This window comes from Corvus hawaiiensis, chromosome 13, assembly GCF_020740725.1.
Source record: "Corvus hawaiiensis isolate bCorHaw1 chromosome 13, bCorHaw1.pri.cur, whole genome shotgun sequence".
Taxonomy (NCBI): Eukaryota; Metazoa; Chordata; class Aves; order Passeriformes; family Corvidae; genus Corvus; species Corvus hawaiiensis.
This window is the reverse complement of record NC_063225.1, coordinates 7,111,694-7,135,049: the sequence shown is the minus strand read 5'-3', so window position 1 is coordinate 7,135,049 and position 23,356 is coordinate 7,111,694. Positions and strand designations below refer to the sequence as shown.

Genomic DNA, 23,356 nt, shown 5'->3' with positions numbered 1-23,356 from the left:
AAAAGCACACGAGACACTATGCAAATCTCATACCCCTAAGGACAAAACCCCCTGTGGGACTCCTGCTACATAGCTCAGATTTTAGCTCCTATTCCTTTCCAAAACTGATAAAATACTTTAAATTTCCTCAACAAATTATGTCTGTTGCTGTTCTTGTTGATAATCTCCACTTTAAAAAAGCATAAAAATTTATGTAAGCCGAATAATAATTTTTTATAAATGGTGACTTTTCCCACAATATTTTGCATGCAGCATTTACAGTAAAGAAAGCACAATATGAAAATCTGATGTGTTTTTAAACGGCATTATTAGAAAAGCTCTGTTGAAGTGCTACATGTAATGCTTCAAATATCCCTGAGGCTAATTTAGTTAATACTAATTTCAAATTAAACTAACTTACCTATATCCATTTTAGAATTTAAAATTTGACTGCAATTTTAATACACCCGGAACAGCATCCAAGTTTATAACAGAAGGTTACAGTAACTTGATAATATATATATGTGTTACCACACTATTTCAAGTTCGTGTGCTTAAGGAAGGTTAAATACTGGACATCAAGAATACTATTCAAACACCTGAACATCACATAGAGCACATGTGATACAACAGACAGTTCAGAGTTCTTTTTTATTAATGTTGGTTTAAAATGCAGGAAGACAACACCAGAGAAAAAGAAACAGACCGAGATTCAATTAAAATTAACAAAATGCAAAACTCAGTAATATTTACAAACTAGAAAACAAAAATGCATATAGTTTAATTTCCAATTTTTGGAGGAGGCAACCCTTTAAATACAAAATGAGCGATTTGGTAATTGCACTTCTGCATTCCCAGCAAACAAACATTTTCAGTATTTCACACTTTTCCCACATCAAGGTTAAGTTTATAAAAATCTGTAAAGAATCTCATTACTCGACAAAAGTAAATAAAAATACTCTGAGCAAAAATACGTTAAACAAAACAAGCAAAGCATCTGGTGCCTCTTGTGAGCAGTCCCAGGGTATATTTTATAATACAAAATGCCATCACCAGCAGGACAAAGTCTCGTTAAATTGTATAAAAATATTCTAAAATACCTCAACAGAATCAAAGTTCTACAAGCTAAAATAAAATCTGAAGTAAGAGGTATCCGAGACAGAGGCACTTTCCAGTTTATATTTCAAAATAAGCTTTTTTTCATTCATGTAACTTTTTCTTGTGCCTATTTACTATAATTTACTACTACACCAGGCTTCTGTATGGCCCTCAGTTAAAGTTTAGACTTCTGAGATTCTTCAAAGAAAAATTTGCCTTGTATGTAAAATGGTGCAATGCAGCAATGGCTAAACCGACAAGGTCATTTTTCACAGCACAAAAAACCTAAAAACTGAAATTCAAAAGCTGGAAAAACATCATACAGGGGCAAGGGCTGCCCTGAATAAAGGTACAATACCTTTTGCCTAGGACATGGGCCCTTAAGTCACAACACAACTTTCAGAAATTGCTACCAAAAAAAATTAGGGTGTGGCATGCTAACAATCTCAAGGTCATTCCTTAAAAAGGAAGCAAAATCAGTAAAATGTTTTCTATTAAGCACTGACAGTAACCCAAGGCTGTCAAAGTAAACAGGGTATTCACAGGTTTTACAAAAAAAAAAAAAAAAAAAGAAAGTTGATAGGTCATACCTCGATGCATTGCTGTGGACTGAACCCTCCTCTCCTTGGCTTTTGTCCTTATTTCTCATCATCTTTTTATTCTTAAATATTAAAAGGGGGTCAGGGGTGTCTGTTTGCTTTGAAGTCCTGTGCCCAGGTATTTACTGTCAAAAGTTGAAAGAAAGGTAAGGTCCCAGTTCGTTTCACTGGCTTTCATTATCAGGAACAAAGTCCTGACGCTGCAATGATATTGTTATAACAATACACAACACTGATCAACACGGCAAACCGGAGATTTAAAACAAATAATCATTTTTACAAGAAAAACCTGAGAATAAACATAGGAGAGGAGCATCCTGCAAACTTTCCCAAAGTAACACTGGATGCAAATAATCTCTGTATCTTATTGCGTCATCCCAATACAGCACAAATCGGTCGAAAATCAAAGTACTCAAAACGGCAGAAATTTAAAAATTATTATTATTAATTGCTCACCTACCTGATCCATGCACCGCCGCCAGGACCAAGTCGATATTAGTTTCGGGTAGTGGAAAAACATTAGATCCAAAATATTTAGAATTATACCGATAAAATACAAATTTCAGAAAATGAAAAAAAAATATATATTCTAATCCCAAAAATATGCTGCCGATAAAGCAAAAGAAGCGGTAATTAGTACAAAAATGTCCGGGGGAAAAAGCTCATTAGGAGAGCGCACAAAAATGGAGGTACGCCATGGCTTCTAAGCTGGAAAAACAACGACCTGGGCTCTCTCCACGGCTTCTTCTTTCCAGCAAGGCACGAAAAAGGAGCCCTCAAAAGCTGCTTTTCTGCCCGAAAAAGGTCCGCTCGGCCCCCGATTAGTGCCTAGGAGAGGCAAGGGGCTGTGGGGGCCCCCTGAGGCTGCCCGAAAGTTAGGGAAAGTTGCGTAAAGTGTTGGGGAAGGCACGGAGCTGAGCGCGCTCTCTCTAAGGCACAGCCGCCATCTAGAGCTCCTTCCCAGCTCTGAGCTCTGCCTTTGATTGACACTCTCTACATTTACCCCACAACTCAGGTGATGTACCATAGACCCACCCCTTCATTTCTACCAAAAAAAGAGAGAGCCTCCACCTAAAGGGTGCCTGCTACCCCACAGCCCTGACTCCTTCCAACTACCCCAGCTCAAGGGGCACCTTAACCCCATGTGGCTCAGGCACCCTTTGGAAGCCAGAAAGAAATGGAATTTGTGCCTTTTGTTTTAAAGATTTGCTAAATATTTCAGTGCCTGGGCTAAAATTACTTCCTCCCTGGACAGGAAGTGGTGCTGTTACAAGCCATTTTGAAGGCATGGAACTGGAGCTCACAGCCATGTAGGCAGCAACAGCCCACTCTGGGGGTCACCCCACCCAAGGGGCAGCTTAGCTTCCCCCCAGTTCGGTGGCAGAATCCCCAGACAACAGCTGTTCCCTCTGCCCCCCAGTGCTGGCACTGGCAGGGGGGGACAGGAGCATCACCCACTCCCAAACCAACCCCACAGAGCCGAGATTGCCCTCCAGCTCCACAGCGCCTCCCTAGTGGTTTCCCCCAACAACTCAAATCCAACAGCCACACCATTTCTACCAGCTATGCCAAGGCACTGCGGTCAAGTCAGTCCAACACCATCGAATTGCTTATTTCTAATGCACTTTCTTAACCCATTCATGGTCATTAACAGATTTTTAACACAACGAATTAATTTTAAAGCTGCACAGTAACCAAGCTGCAGAACTGCAAATCAATCAATGGACACCTCCAAACACAACATCCTGGAATTGGGAAGATGTATCACCAAGGGAATGGAGGTGATCCAAGCAGCCCCTGACCGCTTGATACTGACTACCAGTTGTCTTCCACGAGCAAAACCAACTCCTTAAAGCACAAGGACATCTTGCATATTCATAAGCATCACAATAAGACAGAGCCATCAGCCACTGGGGGACCACCAGAGGACAAACGGGCAATGGGCTACTTTGGGGTTCTATGGGAACATCCATGACACAGCATCCCAACAGCTCAAAACCATTCAACCAGTAGAACCAACACAGTCCCCCTTTAATTCCTCCACAGACCTGCCATTCATCTCCTACAACCACCTATCCTCTTTCCACAGGGGTTTCACAATGAACTCTCCAATGCCACAAGCCATTTAAAAAAATTCCACTTTACCAATTATTCACAGAAGACTCCTTGCACCTCAACTGCAAGAACGAAAAAACCACAATGCAAGACCATTCCAAGCATTTCTGGGTAACACTAAGGAAAATCCACTCATGTGAATGAGAAACCCTTCAGGTTGGTCCCAGCATCCAACTCCACCATAAAAACACATGGCAAAACCAAACTGGAGCAAGTGTGTACCATTAAAATGGCTGAATGGAACAGGTATGAGCAACTCATCAGGGCAAAAATGGGTATTTCCAAAGAAGTCTGAACAAGGCAAATGGTTAAACACAGACAATGAACAGGATTTTGCCTGGGTTTTCAAAGATAATATCAAGGTTATCTCAGCACCAGGTTTATCATCTTGGCCCTCCAGCACAAAACAAAAGACAACTTTGAGTTTCAGGTGAAATATATGGAGAAGAAATGGCTACCATTAAATTATTAGATCCACTAGAAACCTGTAAGGAAATCATGACTTCGAGCATTAGAATAATTTTACAATTCATTTGCAAAGGTTAACATGTAATCTGTAGCACTATCAAAAACAACTCAGTTTTTTCTCACCAAACACATGGCACAGTATCACGACACTAAGGCTACATGCAAGAGCAGTGAAGCAGATTGGACACTCGCACAGAACAATTTTTAAGACCAAAGAGACTGTTCAGGAAGTCTGTAGTCCAGGAAATCTGTTGAAAAGCTTCTGTACCCACACACAACCCAAGAACATACCTAAAAAAGTTACACAAAACATTAGAGTACTCCTTTATTGTGATATTTTCTCAGCCTTCAACTGGTATCAATTCCATCTTAAAATAACTTCACAAAGTTCAGCAGCAGTGTCCTGACAGTAGGCCAAGTACTGAAAACCCCTCATACTAAGCACCTCAATGAACAAACCAGCGAATACAAATTCATTGGAAGTCATGGCAAAGTGAACATAATTTGCGAATGAAAACCACATTTGAAATCAAGTATAGCACAAAATTTTACCTTGCCTTCAGTACTCAGCTAAAGTATTTCTCAGTTTAATAGCAACCAAAAATGTAACCCACTTCAATATCAACACAATAAAAAAAAAAATTCAGCCAGAAAGGACAAACACAAAGTGTGAAATAAACCAAAACCTTTTATTTAAAGTCACTTGAAAAAATTACATTTTCTCAAAAGGGGTAGCAACAGATCTTGTACCAAATTAATTTGCCTGTCATGCAAACACAACCCAAAAGGAAAATTTTGCCACCCAGTCCTCAAACAGATCCATCATTGGATAGTCACTGATTAATTCAAATGCAAAGTCCATTTTGAGAGGATGATCACAACCCAGATCTTCTCTGGTTTAATAACATGAGAGTCCACGTTTTAACATCCTTTTCTTGGACAGACATCCCAGCACTCATGCATTAGTCCATTTCCTCAACCTCTCAATCCCCAGTGGAACTGCCATCTTGGTGTCTCATTCGCAGACTCCTTTTGACACTCTTCATCTGAATGGATTCTTTATGAAAAATTAGAAGAAAGATGCTGTTGGAATACACATCATAGCTTTAAACTAAGACATTCAACTACTGTACCTTGAAGATAATTTAAACATGTAACTCATGCTTCATTCCATGTTACACAGTCCACAATATCTACTTTTATCAGAAACAATGTCAAACAATCACTTCAAGAATCAAACACAGGAAGTTTAACCAAAACTATAAAAAAACCAGGAGAAATTATTAGAAGTCCAAGAACCCTTTCAGGATCCATGAATTCCATTTGAAATTTCTTCAGGAGTGTTAAACTACTACAGAAATCTGGGGTGGGAAATCTAAGAAATTTGCTCTTGCAACCGTTTTCATTGCACTAGCCCATCCTCTGAAGCTGACACTGCTTAGTAGAAGACCAAGGTTCTTTTAACAAGTCAAAATTTTTAAATACTGTTGAAGCTCCTTCCTTCAAAGACAAAGATCCATCAATATCAATGAAAACTGGTTTCTTATAGACAGATGGTGACTGGAGACAAGACATTCCACCATCTTAACCCAGTTTTCCAGCTCATGAAAGGTGCAGAGTGCAACAGCAAACACACAAGCAAATAGAATGACTGGTTTAGTTACTGGTGGGAAAGGACACATCAGAAATCAGATGAAAATGGTCACATGTCACACTAGCTGCCTTTAGCAAGGCTCCTGTTCCATACTCCAACCGTACTCATCATGTAACAGCAACCAAGCCCACAAGTGAGTGACAAACCAAACTGAGCAAACAACATCCACATGGATAAATACAAACCCAATGTTCCCATCTTCCTATCTTCTTCCAAGAAATGTAAGTTCAATTTACTTCAAGAAAACCCCTACTTCTCCTCACATGCAAAACTTAAGTACAGGAAGTTACTGTTAAGAACATTATTTTGAAATCAATGCTGACTGTAGGGCTGACATGCAAAAAGGGTTTTAAAATGCCTTCATGATTTTGAGTATCTGCACTCCAACATCAATTTATTCTTTTGCATATGTATAGGTTTAACCTTGTTTTAGTCAGAAAGCCAATTTCACCACCAGTCTGCTCCCTGATAATCCTGGGCAGATTCTGACAAATGATGCAGAAATTACCCACAGCCCAGCAAAATCTAGTGGGGCCATCTAGTGGTCTCCGCCTCAGCATCCCAGTCTCCCCAGTCTCATCTCAAAATAACCAGTTACAGCAAAGCAAAGAGCACTGGAAGCAGTGCAACAAGCCCCAGTCTGGCTTTCTCAAGTACCCATGAGTCCTGTTTTATGCTGTTCTATAGACTCCCTTGTTTTAAACACAATGTATTGCACAGCAAAGTGGGATAAGGGATCTGGTAATTCACTTTCCACTGTGAAACGTGTGTAGCTGTAGGAATATTCAACCCCAGGACATTCAGTTTTCAGAAACTGAACTTTCAAGTTTAAAGAAATGCTTTGTTTCTAACATTCAACTCATCCTCAGTTAAGATAAGGTATTAAATATTTTGAAAGGTATTTTTCTCTCACACTAAGCTGGTTTGAGGGTTGCTTTGGGTTTGGTTTGGGTTTTTTTCTAGTTCTCACTAACCTGATTTCAAATATATTTAGGCACTTGAATTAAAATTTTCAGTATTTTTTCAAATTAATGCCTTGACCGAGGCATCAAAACATGAAAAAAATGACCACCACAAAGTTGTCCATTATTGTCACAATCAAACACTCAGAAGTACTAACATGAGTACAGTGGAAACCCATAAATAAGACCATTAAAATAATCTGTAGTTATTTTCAATAAGCTTAACATACAGAAATCCAATTACTGGCATCAACTTTCCCCACCTCTAAAAAAGGTAATTTAGTTACGTATTAGTCACCCCTAAAAGGCTCTTTCCAGCTGGGTCAGCCCTCTGCCTCAGACACTCACAGGACCTGCCAAAAGCAATTTCAGGGCAAATTTCCCTACTGGGTTCACCTACATTGGGTTGGACCAAAAACTTTTCAAGTAACCCCATGATGTTCATCTTAAACTCTTCTCTAAACCTTGTAAAATAATTAGCAGTAAACAGAACTGATGAGGTATTATAATTAAGAACACATCCTTGTTCTCCAAGTTATTATACATCAAAAAGCTGCCATAGGAATGGCTAAAATAATAATAGCAGCCTCTACACTTGTGAAATCTACATTTGCTTTAAAAGCTTACACAGCACTTGTTTACTTATGAATTAAGGCACATTTTACTAAGAAATTTCAATAATGTTACAAAAATACACTCCTCCATGAAGACATATGCAGTGATCCTACACTTGAGGTAGATACTGAAAAACCCATTTTTTTTCCCTAGATGACATGAGTCTTCCATTCCTTCTGTAAAATGCATTAGGCATCCACCCATTTTTCAAGCTTCTATCATCTACTAGTTACTGGTTTTGTTTCCAAGCACTGCATTTTGGTCACGACAAATCAGGGACCTGGGTAGTCATGTAGTACTGACAAAGTTTTCTTCAAACCACTGGCAACACATTGACACTCCTTGCCATCTATTCCCAACCTGCCTAAAGATTCAAGGCAACAATTACAAAACATCTGAGTTTACAAAGTTTTTCTCTTCAACTTTTCTTGCAATTATTTGTTGCTACATTAAAAGATCACAGAAGTAAGACAACCCTCATGGCCAAACCCATGGCTTCAGCCATTTCAGGGGCATTGAAACCCTGCATTCCTTGAAGTGCGAGACTGAAGCCAAACACGTACAACACCCATGCATAAGACACCAACACATTTACAAACTTTTCCAGAATGAAATCTGAGGCTTAAACTTTCAACTGAGGTGACCTACTTGGGAAAGGGAATTCAGTCCAACAGAGGGAGCTGAATGGACAGAAGGAGGTTCTGAGCAAACCAAACCTCAAGTTCTACACTTCAAAGTTCAGTAAAGCAAGGTTTTATTCTCAAAGACATCTCTGGTAATTCTTACACTGAAGGAAAGGACAGAGGTGTCCTTTATTGACAGCTAAGTCCATCATGTTATTCTGTACAGTCTTTAGCAGGAACTAAGTGCTCTGGACAGCTCTAAGTCTGCTTTTACCACCAGTAGATGTTCCTTAAGCAGAGCAGCAAAAGCACAACTCATGTAGGTTTGGATATTTTTAGGTAAGAAAGGCTATTTGCCAGGTTTGTCAGATTTCAAGGTTAATTCCAAATAAGACTTGACTTTATTCACACATGCACTCTTTTGTGGGTATTGTTTTTAAATAATAAATTTTATTGCATTAAGCAAAGTATGCCAAGTTTAACAAAGCTCCTGGTCTTTTCAAGTATTTTCCTTCTTCTTAAAAAAAAGAATTAAAAATAAACATCAGTGCTTCAACTAAACACCACATTAACCAGAGAATGCAATCAAGATCCACCCATCTGAATGCTTTCACAACTGCTTTTTGAAGCAACTTCTTTTGTAGACAACAGTTTCAATTAAGTCAATTAAGGATTTCACATTGACCCCTTCCTTTAGGTAGGGACTGTAAACCAGAAAAGGACAGAAGAATTACTCGGTATGTAACTGAAAAGCCAAAGTTCTACTCAAGAAGCCAGATCTGACAATAGCTAATTTACAACCCAATGGAAAAACAAGAATGTACATAGAAAGATGTAGGAATCACATGGAGATTAATATTAAAATGGAACATGAGTCATGTGTTTAGAGATTCTAGCAGGTGATTGGGGCTAGGAAGACATCAGTGGATAGTATAGAGCTAGAGAAGAAACATATCAAGAAATAGGCTGCTCTACACACACCTGCAGTGGGAAAAATAGCTTAAGACTTCTGAAAGAACAAAGCAATAGAACTTAACAGAGATTACACACTTATCAAAACTGAGCTCATGTACACACATTAAAAACTTAATTCCTCAAAGTCCATGAACTCTTTTGCTACTTCTTTTGCTTCAGGACTGAAACCTCAAGTGATAAAATTGGTCCAAAATGAAAAAGACCCAGAAGCAGCAGGAGGCCAGAGTAACACAGCCTCACAAGGTTTGCACCTTACCCCCACATATTCCTTTTCCCTTTCAGAAGAGCTCTACATTAGTCTCCACACCATGGAGCGGATGAGAAGCACAGGACTTTGGAGTACAAAACCAGCTTCTCCCAGCACCTGAGGCAGTGCAGAAGGCAGTGGCTGCTGGAGTGCTCTGCTAACAAACACAGCCACAGGACAGCTAAAATTCACTGTCATCTAGCCACTAAAATGAGTGGATTTGCATCTTGGAACAACATTTTCCCAAGCTATCTGAAGCTTAAGGAAGGCCTTGCTCAATCAGGTAGCACGTCAGACTGAAAGAAGTGGCTCCAAGAAACTGTCTCTTAAAGAAAAGCATATATTCCAAAGCACAGTGCTACAGGAATAGAGCTTCCCACAAAAAAAAGTTAATCCATGTACACAAAATGCAATGGATGCCCTAATTAAATATGCACAATCAAGGAGTCTGAATTTTAAGCAGACAGGAAGACAAAAGGACTTGTGTCTTTCCACAGGCAACTCCCAAGAAAGTCACAAAATGTGCCAGAGACAACAAAAGGTCAAGACCAAATTCCTTTTAGTTAAGGAAATGGGAAAAAATTCTGTCCCTATATTCATCCAGTATAGAACTGAATTAATTTATCTACTCAAGCCTGCCAATTTTATGTTTTGACTATATGAGGAATGATTTCAAGTCTATCAGCTAGCAGTTTAATTTTAAAAAAATACAGGAAACTGTAGTAGCATTTATCGTTTTGTGCAAAGCCAGAGCTTTATGAATGAAGAACAGAAAAAGAACGATTGTAGAACAGGAGACAGTACTGTCTGCTAAAAGGCTCTCACTGATCCTGACAGAAGCATAAGGGCAACACAAGATGCTTGTAGGGCACGTTCTTCCTGCTATACTTTCCACACCATTTGTTATCCAAATTGTGTGTAGTACCTCTCTAGAGACAGACATCTGCATACCAAAAACCCTTCTGAACAAGCAAAACTGTGATATAGAAGTTCTCAGTGAAATCTGGAGTCAAATCACAGAAGCCCCCAGAACTACAATCAGATCTGAAAGCTGTTCTGCAGCCAGACAGGGAGAGAGCACTATCCAAGTACTGCTCATTTCCTAAGAGCCCAGCAGGAATGATCCTGGGGTCCTCTTAACTAAGCTTTTCTAAAACACACATGCACACATGGCCACACACTAATTAACTTCTGAATGTATTCAGCCAAAACCTTCAGCCACTTAAACATTATAGCCATGTGTGGCTGCTGGGGGTTTTTTAAAGCTAAAAAGTAAATGTTATTAGGAATAACAACTTACCAGTGCTTCAACCAAAAGCAGCTATTTTGCTTACAGTGAGTAAATCAATTCCTCAACACATCTGTAGGAAAAATGGGATATTAAAACACTTGAATTAAAATAAATTTAAAAATAAAAGAGATCTAGACCTTAAGGTCTAGAAGACCAAGCACTAGCTTTTATTACAAAACCCCTCATACGAAAACTCAAAAAAATCCCAAGCATTCCCAGGTCACAGCATGTGCTACAAAAGGTATTTTTATAAAAAAAAAATTTAAGTACCCCAATGGAACCTGTTATTAAAGAACCTGCAAACCACCCAAGAATTTCAGATCCAGTCCTATACACAAATGCATTGAGAAACAACATTAAAAAAAAAGTTCTTCGAAATTTTTGAAGAAGATCAATCAGGCATCAAGTGGAAGTACGCTTAAGCAAACTGACTTGCCCTTCACAATAGGAAATAAAATGCTCTTTTTATTGACAGGAAGTATCAGCTGGATGCAGGGCAGTTACATAAAACATTTATTTGGAGCAAATTATCTACTTTATCTCAAAGTTACTCATGCATAGGCAAGGTCCAAATGTGAAAATCTGACTTTGAAAATGCCTATTGGCAATCTGTATCAGTAACTTTTTAATCACAGTTACCTCAAGCAAAGGTAGCAAGATTAAAGTAAGACCCAAAATTCTAAAACAACTAATGAATTCCCTTTTTACTGTAAATTTCAACTAAATGAAATGAGCCATTCAAGTTTATGCTCCTGACATGTACAAGCAAAACCACTTCTTTTGTGATCTCTCAGAATCTACTTATATTGAAATATAGCCTCAAATACATAAAAATTAATGAACCTATCCAGTAACAGCATATTGTGCAATCCTCTAAACCTCTTCCATCTGATAGCTACTCAGATGTGTAGAAAGAAATATGGGATGAACAGGTTTGTAATTTCTTTGTTGATGTAATTTACTTGAAACTATTATTATGGAAAAAGCCTTTAAAAAGGGAAATGACAAAAAAATATAGCAGTAGACCAGCAGAAGCATGTAGAATATCCTAATGAATGTGAAATTTAGAGGTTTAAGAATATATAAATGACATTTTAAAATGTATTTGAATGTGCACAAGCAGCTGCTATTAAGTAAAAGCACAGAACTTCTGTGAACTGCCCATCCACCATTTCAGAAGAAACACAACATGGCTGCTGGACTCTGATCATCCATGAGGCATGCACCAGTCATCCAAGGCATGAAAAATGAATCAGGGAATGAATCAGAGTTACTTAGGCCCTTTGAATCATTTCACTCAAAAAAGGCCACTTAGAAACTACAGCCTAATATATGAAGACAGGTTAAGTTAATGATTGGAAGATTCTCAATTTACAGCCCTCAGCCGTTTTCAGTAATTCACGGCACAGCTGCACATCCATCATTGCTTTCAAGTTAGTTTTTGTTTTCTTTAGTTCTAGAGCAAGCACACAGCTACGGTAGTTTGACACAAACTTTAATGAGGGTATTTAATACGGCTGTCACCACAAAGCATCTTCCCCTAATGACAGTGTTACAAAGACTCCACTGGAGTTGTGTTCTCTGACCTCAGCACACTTGTGCAAAAGAATCTTACATTTGGCATAGTGGTATCACGTAGCAGTAGTGACACTTCTCTTCTTGGAGTGAGTGGATGAACCAAACAATGACTTTTGTAAAAAAAGCACCAGGATGTTGATAATGTATTACATTTCATTCACACGAGTTATTTTCCCATTATTATAGAATATAGCACGGTATTTCGAGTTCTTAATTTTAACATCCAAAACACATTCACTCTTAAACTACAGAATAAATCACCAAAGCTGCAAGTTAATGCCACAAGCCAGAAACCAGAGCTTGGAAATACAAGTCTTGGCTGAAAAAAATTAACCTTTCACGTTAACAGCTCTATTTCCTGTATCTGATGTCAAAATCTTTTAATCAAACTACTTGCCGTAAGTGTTGTAGCCTGGGTGATTAAAAAAAAAAATCCATCCCCTATTTAAAAATAAACATAAATTTACTTTTTCAAGGCATGCTAATAGCTGTGGCTTCTTTTTGTTTTAAAATTACAGACACTTGAGGTACAGTACAGCCTACACCACACAAAACATGCTTGGCCTCATAGGTCCATGGCTCCTTCCCCCAAAGATTGGCATTAGCTCTCACACAGTGCACCTCCTTCTACAGTAAGAGGAGAGGTCAGCCACCCAAAAGCTATCACCTGATACCACATTTTCTCTTGTATTTATTATTTAATTAACCAAGTATTTTGGCAAAGATGATGTGTATCACCACACCAATGTTCATCCATGTACGCTGTCAATGCTACAAAAATCAATTCTATGAGAATACTTAATATAGGTTTGTATCCCCACAGAGGAACAGCTTCCTCTACTGAAAAGGTTAGGATCCAACCTGAGACATTCTCCGGACCACCCTCAATCCTCATGAGCACGCTGTAGCGTAGCCATGAACTTGGAACTTCCCTCAAGTCCCAGGAGCGCACTTCTAACCCACTGAGGTCTACTTAACCTAAAGGTGAATCCACCATTTGTTAGATGAAAACAAGTTGCTCTTGCAAGAAAAGGCAGCTCCAAAGAGTTCACAAAATGGACAGTTAAAGCTGCTTTTATTGTAATGTCTATTCAGCACAATCAGCATCAGAACAATACCGGAAAGATGCAAGACCGTTAAGATCAAAGTGCTCAATTTCATAGTTATCATAAAATTCTCAGGTCAGCCAACATCTGCTCTTGAGCACTGTATTTTTTAATTTTTATTTTTCTACTTTTTTTAAGAGCAGGTCAGTTAGAAACTGCAGATTCAAACATTTCAGAATTTAGTATTAGGAATGTAAGGCGAGTCTGATGGGTTCAATCTCATCACTATTACCAGAACTGTGTGACTCAGGCTGGTCTTGCCTTTATCGTAATAGACTGTGCAGTATCTGTGATTTTTGACCCTCTAAACTGAAAATTCACGTGGGATTTTAGATATGCCCTGTCATTCTTAAGGTATGAGATCATTTCTAACACAAACTTCTAGTTCTCACACTTCCCATCAGCCAGTTATACGATGAAGTTGCAGGAACATACTGACATATCACCTTGCTTGTTAGCTGTGTTTGCTGCAGGACATCCATGATGGTGGCACATGTCCAATCTCTATAAATATAATTTGAACTCTACCTTGCACATCAGCAGTGACTCACTGCAGATAAGCAGTTATTAAGCCCAAGGAGACATTTTTCTAAATCTTATGGAAAATTGTATACAATTTCTTTTATATTAACAGACTGAAGGCTTCATCCAAGCCAAAAAGAACAGCTGCACTCAGGTAGGGGTTCACAATTCTATCCTTTAGTTATCATGACAAATTATGTAATTTTAAAAAGCAAATCAGCAAAGAGTATTTTTGAGAATCCTGATACATGTGTCTTCATGAAGACGCCTCACACTTTGACATCCTGGGTATGCACCGAAGTACATGAGCATGGGAAGCTGCAAAAAGGAAGCAGTTAAGACAGGCAAACAGGATCCCCAACTTTTAATTACAGAGTGGTGGAAGCCTGACTCAAAGGCAACATGTTACTCTGATCCTAAATACAGAATCTTAAGTGTAAAAACAAATAATAAACATTAAAAAGCTGCTTTGTTTACACTGCAAGGAGGAGAGCAAGATACCTCATAACAACTGGGTCCCACTTTAGTCTTTCAGAATACAATTTACACCAAAACCAGAATTTTTAAGTTTATTGTATAATCAATTACTTGAAAAGGAAAAGCTTTTGAGCGTCCCCTGCTAATGAACCAACACCTTGAACTAAGGAAAAGCATTTCTGAAGTTGGATTAGACAATGTCCTTAGGAGATGACAATCCTTTGGCTTTACCACGTGTCAACATGGTCATTGCAGACTGTTAAAAAGTTGTACTTATGAGTGACCATAAAAGTCTTCGAAGATGCAGGAGACAATACCATTGCGGTAGTATGCATACACTAAAAGTTTCCATATGCACTGAGCTCGAAAGAAAATAAATTCAACAAGGTAAAACACTGAATCTTAAATGTTTAATGTTTATTTTGAAAAAAAATATTTCCAGCATAATTAAAAAAAAAAAAAAACAAAAAACAAACAAAAACCCACAACACAGTGTTACATACCTGGCACGCACAGTACAGAATTTTGCTCAAGGTCTTCTGCCCAACCAGTCATCTGAATCTTTGGAAGAACAATATCCAGTAAGAGCCTTTAAAGGAAAAAAAAAACAACAAAACCAGGTTTGTCTGAAAACAAGGTACAGAGAGCAAAGTCCTAACATTGTTGACTAACAAACTTTTTGAAAACACCTAAGGAGACGTCTTTGAATAAATTAAAGTTTTACTGACAGTACAAAACCAATATTCTATCGTTGTTAAGCACTAGCCTCCGGGTGCCCAAAACCAAGAAACAGGCCCCAAAAATCTCCTCTTCTACAAATCCCTGAAGTCTCGGGTTACTACTTTCATATACATATTCTACAATACCGCCAAACATTAATGCTACAAACTCATTAAGTACCAAACCTAAACCATTTTCAAAGTTTAATGCAGGTTTTCACAGGTGAAACAGGACATATAAAACTTCAGTTTATATGCAAATACTGTCCTTTCCCAGCAAATACAATGTGTATCTATCCATACCCGTATATTATAAAAAATAAACAATCCACTTATTAAATAGCCTCAGTAAACTAAAATTTATGCCCAAGCAGCACATAAACACGACGTTATTTGGAGACAGTCTACCTCTAACTGCAAAGAAAAGCTTTTTAGAAGTCCAGACAATTTATAAAATGTGTCTCCTCCATATAAAAATGGTACTTCTTTTCCTTCCCACCTGCACAGTAGCAAAAAGGCAAATTCCAGTTTAAAAAAAATAACAAGGAAAGGAGCACATTAACACAAGGTATAACCATTCTTACCTAAGAAAAATAAGGCATGAACGAATCCTCTGGAAGCCAGTCAGGAAATACGGTTTTGTTCACAAAATTCTACCTGAAAAAACAAAGTATGGAAATTTTCAGTATTTTGCTTCAGAAAAGCAGATTAAGTCATATGCCTGAAATTTATCGATCGCTAGGTAATTATTAAGTCGGGAAAAACTTGTGTTAGCAGTAACTGTATCTTTCAAACTGAACTCTAAAAATAAAAGTATGGGTGGTTGTACATTCCTGGCTGAAGAAAAACCCACTGGAGATGAGTGACTGACATACAACATGCATGATCTGTGTTTTTCATGACTAACTGTAGTCTGGTCTTCTGTCTCCCATTACTTTAATTTTGAAAGACTTAAAGCTAAAATGCCAATTTAAGATTTTTTTTTTTACTGAGTAATTTATCACACAATACCCCTCAGCCCTTTTACTTTTTTTTCACATTAAAGTCTTTAGAAGTAGGCTATGCAAAATTAAATAAAACCTCTACTGATAGCAAGGTTATTTTAAAATGGCTTCTGTCATCAGCTTCTCTGAATTTTAAGTCCTAAGTTACTTCATCTCCCAAAAAAACATCTTTTTTTGCCCTTCAGAATACAGCATTAAAGCCTTCAGCTTCTTTAACCTTTAATCAGATCTCAAACTACGCTCTTTTAACACAAGGAACACCATATTTGCACTACCTCTAGCCAACTTTTCTTGCCTTTTGTGAAAAGCCATAACATTTTATTTTACAGGAGTTGTAAGTATCACCACCACTACTTCATATGCTAGAAGTGTGGAATCATTCTGTAAATACACAATTTTTAAAAACATTTTAATGCTGGATTAAAAGATATATAAATTCAAACCCCTATACCTTAAATACAAAAAACCACCACAAAACTATTGAATAAAACACATTATGAATTACAAGCGATTTATTATCTGGACAATTACCTGCTATTTTATTTTCAGCTGTTGAAAGAAACCAGTCAAAACTACCCAAAAAATTATCCTCTAATATACTTAAGAGAAATCCAGCAGACACCCACCTAAAGCTAGAACTTTCTTTAGGGCAAAGTGTGTATGCCAGAACCTGTTCTACACTGCAGAACTGTTGCTGGGGTTATAAAACCACCATAATCCAAATCTAAAATAAAGACACCAAAACCTTTGCATAAAGGTGACAGAAGTCCAATGGTTGCTGAAACTTGTATTTCTATTTCCAAAAAAAGGGCTAACTTCAATTGTTGCAATGACAGATTCCAATTTTCAGAGGAAGTACCGAAAAACGTAGATTTACCTCCAACTGCAGTATTTAAAACCTGCACAGGGTTTTATAACCTTGCACAAGCTTGCACCTTTAAAATCCAGCAGATATGGCTATACACAACCTCCAATTAAAACTGAAGTTCTTAGTATTTACCTCTTGCTCTGCTACAGAGACTTTTCATACAGTTAGAATTATAATTTTACCCGTAAATTGGTAATTGCTGAATGCGAGCCAAGCCAAAACAAACGTCAGACACTACATTTAAACTTGCATTTTTAGAAAGTCTTGCAATAGGTGTTATACAACTTCTAAATTATCAGAACACCGAAACAACTATTAAAATGTTTCGTAAAGAGAAGTAACTGCGAGGTCTCCGAAAACCCTATAAACTGAATACTAAAAACAAACCTGACACCTAGTAAATGTTTTTTAAAAGCTTTCCACGTCAGACACAAACTCATCCGTTTCCTTATCGTGTAATTCGTATTTAAGTAACTCTCTTTTCTTTTTGTAGCGTCGTCTAAATCACAACTAGTAGTATTTTGCCAACTTTAAACTGCAGACTTGGCATGACCGAGCTTTGTTTTTCTCAAGCTTTTAAGTTTCTACATTGCCGTTTTAATTGCAAAATCAAATTTGCACGTAATTCCTCAGTTTCATTTTAAAGTTCTGCACCTGAATTGCTGTTACTCCAGTGAAGTCAGTTTCTCTCTATTGTTTCATAAAGTACCAATCTATCTCATCCGCAGCCTGTGTCTCTCATACTGGTTTACAAAGAGTTAAAAGCCAACACCCCACAAAAAAACCACTCCAAGTTTTATTTTTAAGAGAAAAGGACATGGCGTCTTTGTTCTTAGAAACTACGAAAACATATCCTCATCCGAGCAGCGACGGGCAAGAAAAGCTCTTTACACAGACACAGGGCGAAACATTTCAGTGATGATGTCGTACAGCCTTCACCTCTCCCCCCTCCCTCCACTGCTGCATTGGAGTTCCAAGCTGGTTTGCAGATACCCCCCTTGCACGCTGCGCTGGGGGGAACTGGTCTGCAGCCCCCCCTGTGCTCGGTGCTGCACAGAAGAGCCAAAACCCGCCGCTGCTTCCCCCGGGGCTGCATCGGGGACGGGGCGTGCGGAGTCCCCCGGGTGCTGCAGGAGAAGGAGGGGAGCGCCCGCAGCCGCCGAGGATCACCGGGGCTCCCCCTGTCCCGCCGCTGCCCCTCAGCCCAGCCCGGTCTCGGGCACGGGCGGGGGTCCCCAAGGGTACCCACAGGTCCCCTCAGCGAGCGGCGGGGGGGAAAGGGGGGAGGCAGGGAGAGGCAGCGCCCCCTCCCCCTCCCGGCTCCAAGGACATTTTGTTTTTCCTCCCAAGGACAAAGGACAATGAGGAGCCCGGAGACTCCGGCACTTACCCGGCGAAGAGCAGCCCGCTGGCAGGCACCCGGGGCCCCGAGGACAGGGCGCTACTCCCGGCTCTCCCTGCCCGCGGTCAAGGGCGGCCCCGCGCCCGCCCGGCGAGGGAGCGGCGCGGGCAGCGCTCCGCAGCCCGGCGCCATTGCCGCCCGACCGTCGGCAGCCCCGCTCGGCAGCCCAGCTCGGCGCCCTCCGGAGCCCCGGAGCCCCCAGAGCACCGGGCCCGGTTTGGCGCCCGGGAGCGGCACCCAGGGCGCTCGCCGGGTCTCCCCGGCGCGAGCGGCGCGGAAAGCGCCGGGAGACGGGCGGGAGCTGCGGCTGCTCCCCGGCCATCTTGTGCCGTGTGTGTGAGGGAGCCTCCGCCGTCTCCTCTCAACTCCTTGCTCCCCTCCCCCCGCACAACATGGCCGCCCGCTCGCTCCTCACTGCGGCGGGGAAGGGGCGGCACCGCGCGCGAGCCCCGCCCCTCCCCGCCCTCGGCTGCGCGCGCGCCGCGCGCCGCTCCCCATTGGCCTCCCCCCACCCCGGGCCCCGCGCGCTCCGCCGCCGCGGCATCCCATTGGCCCGCGCTCCCCGCCTCAGCCGCTCCCCATTGGCTCCCGCCGCCTCCTCGCGCGCCGGCCGCAGCAGCCGCCCCTCAGGGTGAGGCGGGAGCGGGAGCGGCCGCCGCCCCCTCGCAGCCCCACCTGGCCGGGCTCTCCTACCTGGACTGGCCCAGCGCAGCCCTGACTCCGAGCGCTGCCAGACCCCACTCCAGAGATGCCCTCATGCCTCCGCCTGCCTGCACTGACACACAGCGGAGTTCAGCCCCTGAGTTGCCTGCTGGCGTCCCGCAATTCACGGCCCCGTTTGCCGCCATTCCACAAACACGACCTCTGTTAACAGCCCTTGACATGCGCCGGGCCTAGGTACGGCTCACCCGCCAAGCACCCCACGGAGAGTGGGGCCACGAACCCTCTATTCCGATGGAATTCACACCTCTGTGTTGGGCACCCTCAGCTGCAGAGACCGGCTGGAGCACAGAGCCACCACAATCCTGTCACCTGCTCGTCTGCCACATCAATCCCTCCTTACTGCGGCTCAGAAACAGCACAGACACCCAAATAAAACTAGATATCCTGCTTTTGTTAGCCAACATCATAGAAGTTGTCTGGTGTGCCAACCTCACCATGACACTGTCTCCTATTCTGACTACAGCCATGGAAACCACTTCAGATATCAGCAAGATGGAAAGGCATCCCTCGCATTCCTGGTCACTGCCACGAATGCTGTCCCCAGCCCCAGTTATGATGTTCCTCTCCAAGAAGCACATGCAGCAAACATGGCAGAACTGATATTTATATACTTCAGCAGTCACTTTGAATGTTATGCGCACCTTTCACCTTCTTTCATTTGCCCAGATGACTCCATTAAAAGCAGAAACAAATTGTCTAAGTCTTCCTTTTTCATAGTAATGAAGCAAGGTAGTTATGACAGAATTAAACTAACAATGCTTCAAATGATTATGGAAGGTCTCAGGATCCAGTCTGGCACTTGAAATCATGCAGTTGGACTTTGGCAGCTCTCTCCTGAGCTGAGTAGCTGAGTCCTGGAAAAGCTACAAGGAAGTGGCCAGCTGAAAAGAATCAATCCCTATGATTTTGAGCCAAGAGATGTATTTCCTTTCAAAATACAGAGAAAAGCTGACCTCGTGTATAGGATAGCAGGGGATATCTACTACTTGTAGACAAGGGGATAAGGTGTTACCATCTTCAGAGAAGGGATGGTGGTGACCCACATACAGGTGTCACAGTCAAGTAATCAGTGGTCGTACAAAAGAGTTGATACAGCTTCTCACTGAAAAAGGGCAAAAGGCCTTTTCTTTTTCCCCTCACAAGAAGAATTATTGAAGTTCTGGTCTATGGAGACTATGGATAGCAGAAAGCCTGTTCTGCAACTTCGTTCCCATTCAGATTCCTGCAAAGGCCAATCCTCTTGCTCTCAGTGGAACTGCTCACATGTAACTGTATGTAAAGGTGCTTTCGTGGACAGAACCCAGATGCTGTCCTCCTTGGAAAACCACCAGCAGTCAAAAAAGGGGGAATGAGGCAGGATCCAGATGAAAGTGGGGTGCAGCAACAGCACTTCTACTTATGTCAGCATTTTCAGCCGATCTTGCATGGTAAAACTTCACAGCAAGGCCCAAGATTAGAAATTCCACGTACAATTTCCAGCCTTTCTCTTGTTTCTTCCCAAAACACAAGTATGTTTCTAGAAAAAAGTATTTGTGATCACTTGCAATAACCACATGAAAGGGAGAAAAGAGATCAGGCATTCTAGACATAATTGTGCTTTGTAAGAGTAGTGTGATTCCAGCCAGGAGAGTTTAAGATTGTAACTGAACAAGACCTAAGCTGTGTGCTCAGACTGTTATCTGATTTTCTCTAACTATACCAGACTGTCTAGTGTAATAGACTGATCCTCTTTTAAAAATTACCTATGTAATTTATAGACAAATGTTTTTGGAAGTCCCTTAATCTATTGCTGCTATTTGTAACCAAAAAATTACTCAAAGTCTACTATCCTCATTAAATAAATGCAGTGCTCCTCTTTTGCTTCCTGGGCACCAAGACCTGAAGCAGCTCCAAAAAACCTTACACGAGAATCCATGACCTCCTCTGTTCCTTGGCCCCAAGTGAGTTACATGGAGGTAAGCACAAGTACAGTCCCTCTACAGAGCTGTGGCTCCCCTCACACAGCTTTGCTGTTCCTTACCAGGAAAAGTCTGTTTTGCATTCTTTTCCCTAACAAAACAGTGGAATAAAATTTTCATTCCTACTGCCTCTGCAGTTATACCATTTTTTTCTTTCTAAATTCAGCATTTCTACACTGCAGTTTCCTCTATAAAGTTCATTTCTTCTCTTTCAGATGACACACTTTCTTCCTTCGTGTATCATTAGACCAAATACTTCAGGCACATTTATGAACCACATGTCTAATAATAATGGGACAAGTTAATGTTTCCATTACTAATTTTGGAACTATTTTCTGAGATTGCATCTGTGGCTGGAATTCCAGATGGAGGCACAGAACCCAACTTTCTGGTACTCTATTTTCTTCTAGAACCTTTCTTCCTTCCCCCAGCCAGCCCCATGTTATTATCCTTTAGGGACAACATACAAAGGCACACTGTGATCTCACACAGGCCAGTGTCCCTTCCCCACCTGCCCCAACCTGCCCTCTGTACCAGACGACACCAAAAGATGGGTGAAGCAGTTTATTCTCTGTTGTACAGTGTAGCCCACAGATCTTTGGAGACACAAATACAATGGAAAGGCAAATATTGGACAAAGGTTAAACATTGTATCTGCCTTTTGAAGTAGAAAACAGGAGTCTAAACAAGACTGAGAGATGTGCATTGTCACCAAACTTTTCTTCAACCAAAACTCTCACTTTTCAGAAGAAATCAATGCCAATTTCCTAGGCCCTAGGCCAAACAGAATAGTTTGGATTACTTGGACAGAGAATATGCAAACAGGATATGGAATGCCCTTTGAGCACAGCGAGCTGTTTGTGGGAGGCATTTAACATCCTGTAAACTGGGTGTTTATAGAAGTTGTCACTTTGTTCTGAATCAAGCAGGGGCTCTGTTTTCAGGTTTTGTATGTAACCTGTAACATGTTGGTCAAACAAACAATCTGCTCCCCCCCCCCGCCCTTCTGTTTCCTTCCTCAGTAATTCACTATTAAAATCACAGTAACTGCTCAGCTAGATACAAATTCACCTTCCAAGCATGGAACCACATTCCCTGTGTGACTGGAGAAGATGATTACTGTGTATTGATCCCAGCTAAAGCTTTTTGCTACTGTCACAAGACCCAGCAGCAGCAAGGATATAACTCAGTTCTAGCAATGAACTCGTGCTGTTCATTCTGCTCCAAATCTGGAACTGGAATTGAAATCCAGACTTTTGCTCCAGCCGGTAATGAATAATTGCAAACACATCTACACACATAGAGAGAACTTCTACATATGCCCTTTTTGTTCCTAGGATTTAACACTGAAAACTGAGATTATGTTAATATGAGGGGTTTGCTGGCACTTTTATGGGGCTCATGTTCAGAACGATGAACCTTGTGAGCAGCAGTAAAAGGGTTTATTACCATGAATAATTAGAAACAAATTCTTATCAGTGTCATAAACATATGGTAAAGAAAAAAATCTTTCAGTCTAAGCCAAACCCCAGTGTTTTTTCAATTTATTCAAATGAAGCAATTTTAACCAAGACTCAGCTTTCCATTCCTGCTTTCAAAGAAAAATAAGTTATTAATAAAAAGTATAAAGATGAAATGGAAGTCAGAAATGGATTAAACATATTTTGTGGGATTCAACGGTCTCTCCTATGCAGATTTTTTACTTGTTAGTCACAATGCATCAAAGAATCAGTACTGTTACTGTATATGTGATGTGGTGGCCTGAGCTCAAATTTTAGATCTAAGAGCTCCTTAACAATGGACACACCTCACTGTTTCAGTTTTGCATGAGTTCCTTATACAATAAAGCAAATAACAGACCAGCAACTATTATCTAGTGAGAGGATTAATTATTATGCTTTATATTAACTTCACTAGGGAATATACACACATTTTTTCTTGGGAAATCAAATCCACTTTTCTTAAGGAGGTTTGAAATTTGAAGTTCTATGTTGTTATTACAGATCATCTTCAAGCTATCCCTTGTTGCCATCTTAACTGGATGTAAGAAGTAGAGACCATCTCAGTTAAGGTATTATGCTGTATTTGGTCAATGCCTAACACACAGCTATTGCCTTAAATGGCAGCCTTAGAGGTATAAAAAAAAGTCAGAAAGATGCAGTAGTCCTTATTTTGATGAAATCTTACGAGAGTTTAAAACTCCAGACTGTTTCAAACTTAAACAATGTGAGTGATTGGATAATAATATGTTTAATTGCTTCTTAAAGTAAACCACTGGAGCTTGGAACAACAAATCTGTTTCTTTACCCCGTTTTTTAGCCCCTGCTTCTTGTATGCAATGCTCTGTTTTTTCAAGGTCACCTTTTAGGTAAT

The 23,356-nt window shown here is 40.5% G+C and overlaps 1 protein-coding gene across 7 annotated transcripts in view; it reads right to left on the bottom strand.

The window, feature by feature from the left end:
- The window catches only part of CHD2 (chromodomain helicase DNA binding protein 2), an 84,937-nt gene that overhangs the window by 51,937 nt on the left and 9,644 nt on the right, over window positions 1–23,356 (bottom strand). For 3 of the 7 annotated variants that reach the window (XM_048317557.1, XM_048317558.1, XM_048317559.1), the window contains exons 2-5: window positions 15,613–15,685; window positions 14,813–14,898; window positions 10,636–10,696; window positions 1,668–5,316 (exon numbers count right to left, since the gene is read on the bottom strand). In XM_048317557.1, coding sequence (XP_048173514.1) covers window positions 1,668–1,729 — 62 coding nt within the window. In that variant the 5' untranslated portion in view covers window positions 1,730–5,316; window positions 10,636–10,696; window positions 14,813–14,898; window positions 15,613–15,685. Of the gene's footprint in view, window positions 1–1,667; window positions 5,317–10,635; window positions 10,697–14,812; window positions 14,899–15,612; window positions 15,686–18,290; window positions 18,730–23,356 lie in introns of those variants that run through there. The other 4 variants (XM_048317556.1, XM_048317555.1, XM_048317554.1 and 1 more) reach the window with 4 other exon arrangements.